A 16,044-nucleotide genomic window follows, 5' to 3' on the forward strand; every position below is an offset into this window, starting at 1 on the left:
AAATATATGTCTAGACTTTTTGGGTTTTACACACACACACACACACACACACACACACACACACACACTCATATGCCCATACAGGAGATTAGGCTTAAAGTGGAATTTCGGCTGATTTCTCTTTGTAATTGCCACAAATCTCTCATAAGCCAAGAAAATATCCATTTTGAAACTAATATTGGCATATACCATGCACAGAAAATGAGACAGATATATTATCTATCAGTTTTTCCTCATTTATAACAAAGGTTAAATATTGCCTTCCTCCTTGCTCTCTTTCCCTCTCTTTTCTTGAAATGGAAGTCTTCCACTAAATTGTGCTGACTCCAATTCTCATCTATGCCCTCCCCTTGTTTCTGGGTCCTTCACCTTTCTGTCTGCATGATGTTTCCAGGCACAGCAAGCTGCTTTCCCACAAGCAATCCTGTAGCTATGAGCCATCATTCAGGAACCAGAGCAAATGAAGGTGGAAATCTCTCTCTGATTCCATTCCTCAAGTCTTGTCATTCCTTGAAAGGCATCTTTGATGAAACCTATGGCTGCATTTTTTGCCTCAATATCAATCTGGGTATCAAACTAATGTCCCAAGTGCAACGGGATCTACCAACTAAGTGGGTAAGGTAGCCTTTATTTTGAAAAATAAACAAAGATTACATTTTAATGCCAGTTTTCTGTGACAGATTTCTTTCATTCCACATATGATTCTGGATGTAAAACTGTTTCTACAATGTATGATCTGTCCTCCCAAAATAAGAACATAATGCCAGGACTGGAGACCATGGCTCTCATCAGTATGAGTTCACAGAGGAGAGAGAACACCAACTATAAAGGAAATCAAATGCAGACATATTGTTTCGTGATGGCCCTCTAAAAATTAAAAAAATATATGAGATAGATACCTTTGAAACTAGAACCATGTTTCCTGCTATGGATTTCAATGTTATGCATGAATTTTATTCTATTTTTTAAATTTTATTTTATTTTATTTTTTATACAGCAGGTTCTTATTAGTTATCCATTTTATACATATTAGTGTCCATATGTCAGTCCCAATCTCCCAATTCATCCCACCACCACCACCCCCCACATGAATTTTAATATATTTGCTTTGTTTAGAAGAAAAGAGTCTTTCTGAGGGATTAAAATATAAATAATCATAGTAATAATAATAACAACAATAGCATTAACAGTAATATGTGCAAGCCTGAGCACTTTCTGTATAACAGGCACTTATTTAAACTGTTCACCTATATTAACTCTTTTAATCCTATAACAGTCCTCTGAGAAAGGCACTATTATCTGCATTTTAATAGAGGAAATGAACAATAACATTAACATGACTGAAGAGTGTTTAGATTAATGGTAAGTAAAGTTTAGATGAAGAATTTGGAAGTATGCATATACTCAAGTGAAAAAGTAGTAGTGAGAATTGTATTTCAAACAGAAAAGTTTAAGTTGTGTGAGATCATCCAACTCAGTCTCCTTAGGATCAATGCCTACAATGGAGGGAAGGAGAACGATTAGGTCCATAATTGATAGACAAATAGATGCATCGCAGATATACTACTAAGAATTACTATGAAATGGATAAAAGCTCTCAAAATTGAAAGAAACCATTATTTTTAAACTACACGCAATTGAGGTGGGGGAGGTGTAGTGGAATCCATCACTGCCAATTTATGTTTATTTGAAGAAAAAATGGCCTTGGACTCAGTACAAAATTTTCAGATACATATTTACCAAAAAAAAAAAAAAAAAACCCACAACATATCCTTCTTGGTCATTAGTCCCCAGTTTGGAATCAAAGTTTTCATTTTCTATTTTGGTGAATTTTATTTGAGAATTGCCCCCCCCCCCAAAAAAAAGGGAATGTACTTTATAAAAGCTGAATTTCCTGTCCACACATACAAGTGAAAAACTAAGGAGCTATTCATTTGATCACAGTAAGAAAATACAGCATGAGGTTGTATGATTTTCCCCCCCTTTAACTATCATTGTCTGCTTTCTTTGTGCTAAGTATGAGTCTAGGAATAATAATCATTTATTGTGGTCCACAGTTGAGATTCCTGAGCTTGTCTTCAGATAATTATGTCTGTCTTCATGAATCAGCCAGAATCCCAGAGACCCATAAGGAGAAAATGTCAGGAGTCTACTTCATGCTTTTAAGCAGAAATTCTCAGTGAAAGATGTTAGATTAATTATTGGAAAAAAAAAAAGGGCAATGCAGCCACACTTTCTGAAATAATTAATACTTATTTTAGATAGAATTACTTGACCTCTTCAATTGAAATTTCTTCCCACATTTTTGATTATGTGTTATGGATTAAAAATCTCATCTCTATGGAATTGAGCAATCAATAAAATAAAATAAATTTAAAATGTCCAAAGAAAAAAGTGTATCAATAAGAGCTAAATACATTTGAACATGAAATGTAGTTTAAAATACAAACTTTAGGAACCTTCTTTTCCCTGTAGAGCTTAGAAAAAAGAAAAAGGTACATTTCAAACACCACTAGAATCTTTTGTTTTAATCGAAAGTTTACTCAAGCTTGGCTTCTTTCAGTAAGCATTCTTATTTTAAAATGTTTTTTTCTTATTTTATGTTAATTTTAAAAAAGTTTACTTAAGTATACTCAACAGATGAGCCTTAAGATATTTCATTAGTTTTGTTGTTTTAGGGAAGCGGATAGATCCGAGAAAGGAGCTGGAGTAGATGACAATGATACTGGTTCTTCATTTGATTAGTTAAGCACTGAAAGATATCCCGAGAGTGATTTGGGGCAACTGAGTCAGACCCACACGCAAATACGAAATGATTAAATGAAAATGCAAGCAACAGCAGCCCGGGAGCATCGCCCGGTGAGAGATAACGCGGCAGCTCGCTAATTGGCTCACAGCAAGCACGCAGGATGACGGATTTCAGTTGTGGTATTGCTGGTCTTACTTCCCCCAGCACCATTATCTCAGAGTGACACTTCCATTACTCTGAACGGAGAAAGATGAACGTCACCTGTCAGGGGCTGGTTAATTGTGTTGCTAGATGTATGTTGCCAGGGCGCAGGTTGGACATTTATGAACATAACTGCTTCCTCTGATGTCCGCCATCCTTCAGGGATCGATAGGGCTCTTACAGTAAGCGCGTAATTGAGTGAAGGCACTTACCACTGAGGGGCTGAAGACGATCCCATTGTGTGAGCTTCATTGTCCATACATTTACCATAAATGAGCTGATATTTGCCATTTATTGTGTGCAGCATTGTGGAAATGGAAATTAATGCGCCACTTTCATCTGTTTTCTAGATAAATGGGGAAGACGCCCAGGATCGGGAGGCGGCAGTGGCCCTGCTGTCTAGTGATGAGTGCCGGAGAATCGTGCTGCTGGTCGCAAGGCCGGGGAGTCAGGTCAGAACAGAGAGAGCAAAAGTCTTGAGACTGCACTTTAGGTTCACTGTCTGCTATTCTCTAACAGATCAGTGCCACTTACGTTTGTAAAACCAGGCATACAAAATATAATTGAGTCATCTTTCCCAACTGGCCAACCTTATCAAAACAATTATAAGTAAAGACTCCTTAATATGGCTTCACAGAAAGGCAGCTAAACATCTTATTTTTTTGAAAACACAAAATTGAATCATTACTCTCTCCTTCCACTTGCCAGTTATTTAAATTAATTCATAAATGAAAAATGATTGACTTTACGTGATATTTAATTCTGTGTGGATCCTTGTTTTAGGTTTTCATCTAAAAATACTTAATTGGCATATTAAGGTATCCTGAAAGAATCTCTAATGAGAGAAACATTAGCATATCTAGCTATCAACTTAAATCTTTTTAGAGTAACTTTATCCAATAAAATACCTTAAGTAGTACAGTGTAGTTCCATGTGTGGTAAATGAAGTTTACTTGTGACAAGTTTAGTGTGACAAAAACAAATTGATAGCTTTTAAAGAATTTTTTTATATCTTTACAGAGGGAGATGTCATGAAAGTAAAGGAGAGGTAATGGTGGAAGAAAAGTACTATTAGTACTTCTTTTTATATCCTTTTTATCCCCTACCACAATGCAGAAAGGACATTACATTGTCACCATTCTATCCATCTGTCAGTGCTGGATAACCAACTTCAGTGAGTGAAGTTGGTTATATCACCATTTGTCTTTCAGGTTATTGATTTGATATATTTCAGACTCAATAACTACATACTATCTATAAATTACATTGAGTAAGTGTATGTCAGTGTCAGACCGAATCCTGTCTGAATATAGTGGTTTTAAAAGATCACCCTTTCTGCATATATTTCCATTATGCCCTTGACCATTCTGAATGGTTCCCATGAAGCCTGCTATAGCCTAGGGCAGCCTAAAGTTACACACCTGAGGTCCTGGGAGTGGGAAAGGAAACTCCACAACTGGCTGTGCTGTCTATGTGGGAGTGAATTATTAAAATACATATGAAATTGCACTAATTACCTGGAAATTTTGCAAACCGGTTAATCTCAATGACCCCATTTTCTTGAAAAATAACAGAATAAAGGGGTTAAATACATATTAGAGAAATTAATGGTAAATTGAAGAGTACTCAATAGTCATCCTTGTTGTAGAAAAGATATTTCAACTTTATAATGTAGTTTCCCTGCCCTTTCCATGTAACTGCTAGAGAACCTCATTAATTTAGAATTAAAGCATTTCCTTTACTATGCCACATAACAGCTATAACATATTGTGGAAAAAATAGAAATTAATAACATAAAACCAGATCTTGTTACTCTTTGATGGCGTACATATGCTTGGTGAAACCACTGGCATTTTTGAATATCTGGTTACGCTCCTGACCCAAGAGTCAATGTTGGAGGATGAATTTTCAAACAAGACTTTCTTTCCACAGTTGATAAAAGATGGTTGTCTGACTCTGTAGCCTATCATCCTGTCTGTCAAAATCAAGATCTGGGGCTTCCCTGGTGGCGCAGTGGTTGAGAGTCCGCCTGCCGATGCAGGGGACACGGGTTCGTGCCCTGGTCCGGGAGGATCCCACATGCCGCATAGCAGCTGGGCCCGTGAGCCATGGCCGCTGAGCCTGCGCGTCCGGAGCCTGTGCTCCGCAACGGGAGAGGCCACAACAGTGAGAGGCCCGCGTACTGCAAAAAAAAAAAAAAAAATCAAGATCTGCCTTAGCCCCTTGATCCTGAAGAAGCTGTCATGATACTGGAAGGCAGCTAATTGCCTTTAGAAAATCAGATCTCTAGAAAAATAAGGAAAGAAAATGCATTTTAATACCATAATTTTAAAATGTAATTTAAGCAATACATGCTATAAGGTGGCAAAAACAACACAAAACTTGTATTTATATCACCATATTTTCCCATCAGTTTCAGTATATCTCATTATTGCATTTTTTGCATGTGTATTTTATTTAGGGAGAGTATAGAAGTTTTAGTGTGCTTTTTCTAGCCTTTTTTTTTTTTTTTTTTAATGTTTCAAATTCTCTCTACATTCTCGGAAATGATCAGAGTTGCTGGGGGCAGTATTGTGCAACCATGCAATATTTTTAAATAACTCAGTTCTTTCATTCCCTGTCAACTTACTTTCATTTTCTGCCCATTTTCTTCCTCAGACCATTAAAGATATTGCTATTCTGTCCTATTCCCCTTGGGACATTGGGGCAGAGAGGAGTCTTGTAAGAACTGTAGAGAACTTTTGAGACAGTGCAGGTTGTTTCTTTCTCGGAAATGCCACGTGTGAGCCTCTACTGTGAAAACAGATCCCCCTGTATAATTATGACAGCCCCCCTCCTTTCCCACGGCTCAACTCAAGGGAAAAGTCTGTCTCTGCCACAGCACTGAACTCAGATTGCCATGAATGTGTGTGTAGGGGGAAGGGAAATGCGACAGGGAAGGGAGGTGAGCCAGTAGGATCTCTCCTGACTTAGTGTGTTGTGTATTCCTCCAGCCTAGAGGGAAGCCTTAATCAAAGTAGACATGCACTATGTAGTAGTTACACATGGCAGCTCAGGGATCTGTGGGGTTAGTTAATAAGCAAAGAGTTATAGGAAAGCATTAATTTCTATCATTTGTTCTCTTTTGTCTTCCCCATCCCTTCATTTCAATTGCAAAAGACTCTGTTCCATCATTCACTGTATCAGTGTTGGCAGATATTTTGTTTTGACCCGATTAAAGAAAAAGTCCTTGCTGTGCTTATAAAAAATAAACATTTCTAGCTTTAAGTAATTTCTTTTGGAGTCTGGCATTTGCAGCTTTGGGAAACTTAAAAGGGATTAAAAAATGTAAAACTTGGACAATTATGAATTGGACTGAATTTAAATTTTTAGTCAGCTTAATCTTCATAGCTCATCTGCATATCAAAGTCACTGGGGTGGAACTTGGTCAAGTTATTCAGGCCACAATGAGATAAATGAGGATGAATAAATGCATTGATGCTTTTGGCCCAGTCAAGTTTGAAATAATTTAAGGTCTAGGTAGCCTTTAGTAAATAAAAAGAAACCTATGATTGCCTTCATTTAATGAATGTGATACATATACACTAATGCCTCTTCTGGTGCAATTTAATGTCCTCTCAGGTTCGTTTGTTTTTAAGTTTTAGAAGTTCAGTTCTCTTAAAGACAAGCTTATTTTTTGTGTTTGTTTGGTGCTTACCCATTTGTGCGGTGGTGAAAACATCTCCCACTGTTGTCAATTTTGACTCACTAGAAAGTTGCTGTTTCTTTGTAACACAGAGTAAAGGGGAGCTTTGACAATAATTCAGTTAATTCAATCAGCACAGACAGCTAATTTATGTAATCCAGCTCCAAAAACCCACTTTGAGGCAAATTATCTGAATTGACCGTCAACACTTATCATATTAGCAAGGTAACCACCAGTTTTCCACTTCCTTTTGTATTGAGAGGCCAATTGGTTTAGTTTGTGTAAGACTGCCACAAGAATACCTACCTTCAGCACCCACAAAGAAAACCCTGCATGCTTCACACGGTTCCCTCACCCTTACGTGCACATTTAAGGTCTTTTTCCTCTTTATTTCACTCTTTATTGAGAGTAACTTAGAATTTTCCTTTTTTTTTTTTTTTTTGAGATGAAATAAGTGTTGTCCGTATTTGTGGCAAGCAGCCATCTTGTTAACTTGAAAGTCAGCCGCCTAAAAATAAAAAAGCAGAATGAGGGTAGCATCAGTATGTGTGTGTGTGTTGGTGGGGGGTGCTTTGTGTGGAGTTGCTTTGGGGGTTGTTGTTAAGGAAAAAGGCCCGATTGTCTCATAGCCCTATTAGGACCATTGCAGTTCTTTAACACGGGGACTGTTGGGGGTAATGAGCGTGACAGCTGTGGATTATGCAGTATGCTTTTCATACACTTTGAAAGATGGTTATGTTCTGTGCTGTGAGGTCTACTCAGTTATGAGAGAAAATCTGTAGCTCTGTTTCAGGGAAGGATAAAAGACATGAGTCCATTTTTTTTTATCACCTTTTCTTCCTTCTGAGAGGTGAACTATAGGAGGCTGCTATTTTGAAGAGAATCATTATGATAAAAGGAACTGGTCAGGAGTCACCATTTAAGTTTACCCTATTTTAGCTTGAGTTCTCATTAACCGAATGTAATGTACTAATGTATTCTTTTGCAGCTGGATGAAGGCTGGCTGGAAGATGAAAGGAATGAATATTTAGAGGAGTTAAACTTGTCGATGTTGGAAGAACAGCATAATGAAGCAATGCAGCGCACTGCCAGTGAGGTGGAGCAGGTAGACCCACAATCTGAACTCCAGCATTTGAAACGATGCTAGTTCTTTTTTAAATGTGTAACCATAAATGGAATAAAAAAACAAAATCAAAGGGTTTGACCAAACATCTCTGTGATGGTAATTTTTGAAAGCAAATGATCATCTCAAATGAAGCAGAGGGAATAAATACAATTTTTTTCTATGAAGAATACTTCTACTTTGGGAAGCTTAGGGGCCATTGTAGAAAGTACAGTAGTATTCAAATGCTGACCCAGGCACTGTTCAACCTAATTTGGAAATTTAATAGTAAAAACGCATGTTGCTTCTCAATATATCAGCTAGAGATAAACGATATCTCATGAGGTAACCCCTCCCCCCAAAAAAAGTAATTTTGTATTTTAAAATATTAATGTATGTATTTGAATATTTAGGCAACTTTAGGAAGATGATGACATGATGTAAGCCATCAACCTTATTTGGGTATTTGGTATCATGATTACACCTTTATACTCCTGAATTAAGAGTAGTTCAACTTGAGATTATTGACATCATTTTGTCTTAAGGTCATATATTCATTCAACAAAAAATTCTCAGCCCCTAATATGTTTCAAGTACCATGTTTGATCCTGAGAATACAAAGAAAATGAGCAAAGTTCCTGCCTTTAAGTAATTCATAACTAGTGAAAGATCACAGTGTGGTTTGTGGCAAACCGAGTCTTAGTATTCTTTTCATTTTTGTTGTTGTTGTTTTTCTACTAGATAAAATCAAGATCAATATAGCCTAGATTTTTTATGTCAGATTCATATCATTCATTTGCCTGATATAATTTTATTAACACTTCCACTGTCAATCCTCTTATTTGTTTAATTATCATCCTATTCTCAACATTAATTCTTAATTCACCCTAAAAGGTAATTAAAAAAAAAATCCTGGCAGTTAGGCTTAGGAATATAAAACACAAACATCCTATCACTTTACCAAACTGAATGATGAGATGCATTGACATGCTGGCATCCCATAACAAGGGTGTGTGTGTGTGCATGTGTGTGTCTGTGCATGCGTGCTCATGTGTATATGCTAATAAATTATTCGGTTGCAAACTACAGTTGACAGAGCCATGTGTGCTACACTCTGTGCTCACCATGGATGCTCAGTGGCCACTTCACAAACAAGAGTTCATGCTCAAAAGCAAAGCTGCTACTGTAGCAATTGCTTTTCAATATAAAGAGGACAGGTTGAAATTTTAATGTATGACTTCAACACTGGCCACAAATAAAGATATTTTTTGGTGGCAGCTGCAAGCAAGAAAGTCCTTGCTCCAGGCTTTTTCTCTCTTAGATAAAAAATGTGACCTGATACAAAATTGACAGGAGGATGTTGGAATAAAGAAAGAAGGGAGAAATCCTGTCCAGGTGAAGTGATATGGTGTCAGATGCTGCCTACTCATCAGATGTAATACAAATGCTAGGTCTTTTGAGGTAACACAAGATGTCCCTGAGGTGAGATTTTCATTGTGTAGAAATTTCTCTTCACCATGAGACTGAAAAATGATGAGAAGTACAGAAACCTTTAAAAGTCCTTTGCCCTTATAAACAATAATACTACATTAGATATGCCTTGGTAGAAACATTGCCTGTCACTATAATAATTCCATAGGGAAATGATAAATTATAGAGTAGCATTATATCAGAAACCAGGAATTCTAGGTTTGAGAATAGAAAACTGTTTTCACATGTGCTCATAAACCAGTGACAAAAGAAAGGGAAATTCAATTAAAAATTGCATAACCATATTTAAAAACTAAAATACATATCCATCTGAAGGTTTACTTCACATGCTGTCCTTGGTCCTGTAACTGTTGTTAACACACATTTTGCTAATTAATTTGTCTGTATCATTTATTGCATGAAAAATAAGAAAAAATGCTGCCTTCCTGTATTTTTTCAGCTTACCATTAGATAGGAGAAAAAATATAAATGTAAGTTATATGGTATATAAACTCAAATGTCCAATATCAATAATATCCTCTGGGAGTTTTATGGCGCAGTGTGCAGATGTCACCACATTTGATGCTGTTGTCACCTTATAGCAAGGGACATAGGGATGTATCAAGCTTTCCATTGTTAGTTACAGTTACTTATGTATAATATTATTTTTTATCAATGACATTTTAAATCAATCTCAGTATGTTGTTAAGAAATGAGGAAAAATATTTTAGGGAAAGATGGAGGATCCTAGACTAACCTGATACGTGCTCATGTTCTCCCCCCTCTCCCCGTTCATTACACTTTGTTCTGCCATTACTTAGGTGGAAGAAAACAACAATTATCTTAACCTTCCAGACCTGTTTTACATTTTATCACCCATTCTGTCTTTCTTTGACACTAACAAGCTTGATTATATTTAATTATATAATTTCCTGCTAAAGGAAAAAAATTATATATATATATATATAAAATAGTGAGTAAACTGAGACATAAGGAGAATACAAACTAGAAACTGCCATGTAGACTTTTATAAGAGAAGTGGTGGAAGAAAGAGTAACTTTATCCTATTCACAGAGAAACAATTAGATGTGCACTTCCCTAGGGCAGTGACAGTTAATTGTTCTGCATGAAAAGCCAAAAATTACCAGGGAGTGAAGTTCACATATATTTACATACCTATCTCAAAATATGTTTTTTGACATTATGCCCATGTCTGGCAATCAGTGCTGCTCAGATTTTCAGGGGAGCTGTCATTTTACTCTCAGTAGAATAAAACTCACCTCTGAAGGAAATTACTGGTTAAGAGTAGAAAAATCTTTTAAAGTAACCCAAGTGAGTCTGAAGACATTACTGTTGCTTTTGAACAACGTGATTTGGAGATGCACTGAGGTCAAAGTACATGTATGCAAGAATACAGCATCTTGGACATGTAAGAAATCCTGGCCCTGGGTGATGGCATTGGCCCCCTTGACCTCTAGCCTAAGAAGCTACATCCATCTGGGATTAAGTTTCCTCATCTATAGATGGAAGGTCCTGGGCTCCAGTAACAAACCTATTCCTGAAATTTTGTGATGTTTGGCTTATCATTATCAGTGTATTACTAGATCCAATGAAGTCTTCTCTGAACTTGAGAAAAGTTCAGGAAAAGAAAATAGTAACAAAATGATGTGGCTTCTGAACTCTAGGCCTTCCTATTTCTGAAGACTATTTCAGCACTCTGTCTTACTCATTCTTTTGTGTGTTATCACCACAGAAATTCATAAAGTCACCTCATTTACACACCTTCCCTCCAGTTTCCCAACTGAGAGAAAACCTTAAGACAAGAATCACTTATTTAAATGTTTCCTGTTTTATTTATCCTCAAGTGAGTAGCATAGCCATATTCAAGCAGCTTTTGTTTTCTTTATATTCAAGCATAAAAAGCTGCCATGAGCTAATTGCCTTTGTTTCTAAAATTGTTATGGATACTAAAATGAGGGCAGCTTTCTAGGAACTGCACTTTTGCCAAGAAGCACTGTTTTTTCAAGCAAGTTTTCCAACAATTGGTGTTTTTCAAAATAATTGGCTTTCTTTCTTCTCTCAACTTTATTTTCTTAGCCAAAAAAACAAGAAGAAGAAGAAGGCACAACAGACACGGCAACATCCTCATCCAACAACCATGAGAAGGACAGTGGAGTGGGGCGCACAGATGAAAGCTTGCGGAACGATGAGAGCTCAGAGCAGGAGAATGCAGCCGAGGATCCCAATGGCACATCTTTGAAGAGCAAGACAGAGCTGGGGCAGAGCCAAGACACTCTAGGAAGCGCTGAACTTCAGTGTAATGAGAGCTTCGTGTCTGGTGAATACATCAACTCAGACTGTACTGGCAACCAAGATGAGGAGTGTGAAAAGTTTCGGCAGCTCTTGGAGCTCAAATGCAAGATTCGGAAGCATGGAGAGTATGACCTGTATTACTCAAGCAGCACAATAGAATGCAATCAAGGGGGACGAGAGGGAGTGGAGCACGAACTACAGTTGCTTAATGAAGAACTAAGAAATATTGAACTTGAGTGCCAAAATATCATGCAGGCTCACAGGCTCCGGAAATTAACAGACCAGTATGGAGACATCTGGGCATTGCACAATGGAGGATTCCGAAATTATAACACCAGCATAGCTACGCAGAGGGGAAAACTAGATGACATCCTTGAACATCCAGAAAAGTCAGACAAAGACAGTTCTAGTGCTTACAATACAGCTGAAAGCTGCAGAAGCACTCCACTCACTGTGGACCGTTCCCCTGACAGTTCCCTTCCAAGAATGATCAACCTCACCAATAAGAAAAACCTGAGAAGCACAATGGCAGCCAATCAGTCCTCTTCTGGACAGAGTAGTAAAGAGTCAACCAAAGCCAAAACCACTGAACAAGCTTGTGGCATTGAAGGCAAAGAGAAGACTTCAGAAAGCAGCAAGCTTTCTGATCCAGAGAAGACCAGCGGTGAACACATCCCTTACCTCTCTCCTTACCACAGCTCCTCCTATAGATATGCAAACATCCCAGCACATGCCCGGCATTATCAAAGCTACATGCAGTTAATTCAACAGAAGTCCGCAGTCGAGTATGCTCAGAGCCAGCTCAGCTTGGTGAGCCTGTGCAAGGAGTCTCAGAAGTGCTCAGAACCCAAGATGGAATGGAAGGTGAAAATCAGGAGTGACGGGACACGGTACATCACCAAGAGACCCGTGAGGGACCGCATTCTGAAGGAGCGTGCCTTAAAGATCAAGGAGGAGCGGAGTGGCATGACGACGGACGATGATACCATGAGTGAGATGAAAATGGGGCGCTACTGGAGCAAAGAGGAGAGGAAGCAACACCTGGTGCGGGCCAAGGAGCAGCGGCGCCGCCGAGAGTTCATGATGCGGAGCCGGTTGGAGTGTCTCAAGGAGAGTCCCCAGAGCGGCAGCGAGGGCAAGAAGGAAGTCAACATCATTGAACTGAGTCACAAAAAGATGATGAAGAAGAGAAACAAGAAAATTTTGGACAACTGGATGACAATCCAAGAACTGATGACCCATGGGGCCAAGTCCCCTGATGGCACACGAGTTCCTAATGCCTTTTTGTCAGTCACCGCGGTATGACCGAATGGATGGAAGGCAGCTGACTTTCAGAGTGTGCTACCAGTTTGGGTAGAGGATGCTTGCCTCGTTCAATGTGGCGTTTTTATATATATTTTGTGACTCTTTATAGTTTAAACTTTTTGTAAGCAAAAATACCTGCTAATTTTTCATTTGTTTTTCATATACTGGTACCTTCTTTTTGGCTGAGATTTTTCTTTAACTTGTGATATATTCGTATTACTCATTTATATATAAAAACAAACAAAAGGAAAGAAAAAAAACTAACAAAAATACTGAGGAGCTAATTAATTTCCTATTTTAATGCATCTATTGTAGATCTGGGTTTATTTCTCTAGTTTACTTATTTTCTACTTTAATAACAACTCAATGCCAAAACATTTCTCTGCTTGCTTCTTGGCATAATACATATGAAATCAAACCTGTTGATAAATCATGTGCCACATCTTGTCTTATACATAAAAGCCACCTCTTTTTAACATCCCGTTGTACATTTAACACATAAATGGCCGTTGTCTTTGTCTCAGTAAAGTGTAGGTGGACAATCTTTCTGTGGTATGTAGTGACATTGGTCATGTAGCTAGATAGTTGTGGTAATTGTGACAATAAAAGAGAAATAAATTATTGATTATCCCTGAGAAAAGCTATCAAGGAGTGTTTTATTTCCATTGTTCACTGTAGTTACCAGATATAAATTAATTATATATATATATATATATATATATATATACTATTTAGAAGACTCCTAATTGTGGATTATAAAATGCATACATTTTCTATCCCTTTTTTTTCAAGAAATTGTCCTGAAATACTTCCCACAGATTATTGTGTCCTATATTCTTACCAGGATTGAGTTAGATAATGTGTGTAGAGCATCTAACAGATGCTGACTAAGCATTCAATAAACATGAGTTCATGCTCTCCTTGACTGCCACCCACATAAGGAAAAGCCAAGAACAATTTAGGGGATGACATGGACAGAGAAGATCAGTGAAATATCTGAGATTGTTTGTATGGATACTGTATTAGTCAGCTCAAATTACCATAACAACATACCATAGAATGTGTGGCTTAAACAACAGGAATTTCTCACAGCTCTCAAGTCTGGACGTCCAAAATCAAGGCACCAACCAATTCAGCTCCCTGATGAGGGCTCTGTTCCTGTTTTGCTCATGGCCTCCTTGCTGTATCCTCACATGGTAGAGAGAAAAAGAGAAAAAAGCTCTCTGCTGTCACTTCTTTTAAGGACACTAATCCCATCATGAGGGTCTCACCCTCATGACCTCATCTAAACATGATTACCACCCAAAGGCACCATTTTCAACTACAATCACATTAGGGGTTAGAGCTTCATCATATGAATTTGTTGGGGGAGGGTGACACAGTTCAGTCCACAGCTCAATGTGCATTTGTTTAGTTCATGCTTTGGAAATAAATTTTTGGAAACTATCTTTTTAATCATTTTCAGCATAGTCAACTATAAACGCCTTATTAAAAAGTGAGCTTGTTAGATTATCAGATAGGTTTTTTTAATATGGTTTTTTTATCATATAAACATCAACCATATTATATATCAATCATAATGCCTCCAGAGTGAAAGGCCAGATCAATGCGTGCATGAGTTTGATCAAATTTTCATTCAATGCAAGAGATTGTTTTAACATAATGGAGACACAACATCCAAACATTTTTGGAGCTACTTTCCTGTTTAAAAACATACAGTGGTTCCTTACTAGCTCTTGAATCAGACTCTGATGCCTCAGCCTTATATTCCTGGTCCTCCATTAACTTGCCCACCTTGCCTATTGCCCCACTTCTTTAGGTTTTCTCTGAGTTATTCTGGCTCCTGAGTAGCTTGCCCCTTTTCACTGAGGTTATCTAATGCTACTCTCCCATCTGGGGTTTCTATGCCAAATCCTACACCCCTCTTAGAAGGTAATCACATATACATTTTCTCTTTGGAGACTGTTTTGATGACACTGGGTTTTCTCAGCATTTTGGCATACACTATGATGAACCTGCAGTTTCTTTTACCTTGGAAATTTTATTCTTCTGTTATTTGAATCACATAGACAGAACTTATTGTCTCCCTGCACGGATATTATGTTCATGGAGTTTGGCCCTTGCGTCACCCCTGTCTTTATAAACCTTTGGTAGAATGCCATTTAAACAATTATGAATGCTATTTAAGTTGTTTTATTCACTTATCTCACAGATTGGTCCTTTTGTTACTGTTTTCTGTACTCATCTACCCTTCTAAGTTCTTACCTTTTAAAGGGCTCTTACATAGATGGAAAGAAACGAATCTTAATTATATATAACAAAAAGCTGGACCCAAAAATTTTAAGATAGTGATAGTAATAGCAACTTAAGGCAATTGAAAATTTCACCACTTCTAACTTTAGCTATTGCTAATCCAATCGATAAAACTACTCTGAGTGCACCTAGAGTTAATTTTTGACCAGATGGTTTTAAATAAGAAAGCCTGTCTATCTTAAAAGCTCAGTTCCTTCCTGATCTAATACCTATGGTTATGGTTTATCTTCTTGGTACAACTGGGTTTAAATATTCATTGAATTCAAATTACTCCTATAGATAAATGGGATTTGGAACCAACATGTAGATTTTTTTCCAGAAGAAACATGTACACATCTCACAGAATGCAGTGTTTCCAAAGTCAGCAGTTTAATTTTATTTTTATTAAGGCCAAGTGTGCTTGCCAATTTTTTAAAAATGTGCTGTTGGTGTTTTTCATGTCTGTGTTTATACAATTCTATGAGTTGAGAAATGTCTTTTTCAAAAATCAGTGAAAATCTGAGAAGTGTTATGTTTTACCTTTCTATATAACATATCTTTGTGCTAAAAATGTTTTTTTTTAGTAAGTGAATAATAAATCTGCTGCTCAGCAAAGAAAAGTAATTGGCTGTATGTGAGATATTTTAATTCAGAAGACATATGTGAATGTGAAGAGGAAAAATATTTTACTTAGGCTTAAGTAATTAGAAATTCCATCTTTTTCTTTAATTTTTGAATTTTATTTTATTTATTTTTTATACAGCAGGTTCTTATTAGTTATCCAGTTTATACATATTAGTGTATACATGTCAATCCCAATCTCCCAGTTCATCCCACCACCACCACCTCCCCACCACTCTCCCCCCTTGGTGTCCATATCTTTGTTCTCTACATCTGTGTCTCTATCTCTGCCCTGAAATTCCATAT

General features: G+C 37.3%; 1 protein-coding gene across 2 annotated transcripts in view; it reads left to right on the plus strand.

The window, feature by feature from the left end:
• The window catches only part of PDZRN4 (PDZ domain containing ring finger 4), a gene marked incomplete at its 5' end in the record, with an annotated part of 383,776 nt that extends 370,857 nt beyond the window's left edge, over positions 1-12,919 (plus strand). For both annotated transcript variants that reach the window (XM_082636895.1, XM_082636896.1), the window contains 3 exons: positions 3,301-3,402; positions 7,624-7,740; positions 11,305-12,919. In XM_082636895.1, the coding sequence (XP_082493021.1) occupies positions 3,301-3,402; positions 7,624-7,740; positions 11,305-12,825 (1,740 nt within the window). In that variant the 3' untranslated portion in view covers positions 12,826-12,919. The remainder of the gene's footprint in view (positions 1-3,300; positions 3,403-7,623; positions 7,741-11,304) is intronic.
• Between the last annotated feature and the right edge of the window lie 3,125 nt (positions 12,920-16,044).

The sequence above is a fragment of the Mesoplodon mirus genome, assembly GCF_964341445.2.
Source record: "Mesoplodon mirus genome assembly, chromosome: 11".
NCBI lineage: Eukaryota > Metazoa > Chordata > Mammalia > Artiodactyla > Ziphiidae > Mesoplodon > Mesoplodon mirus.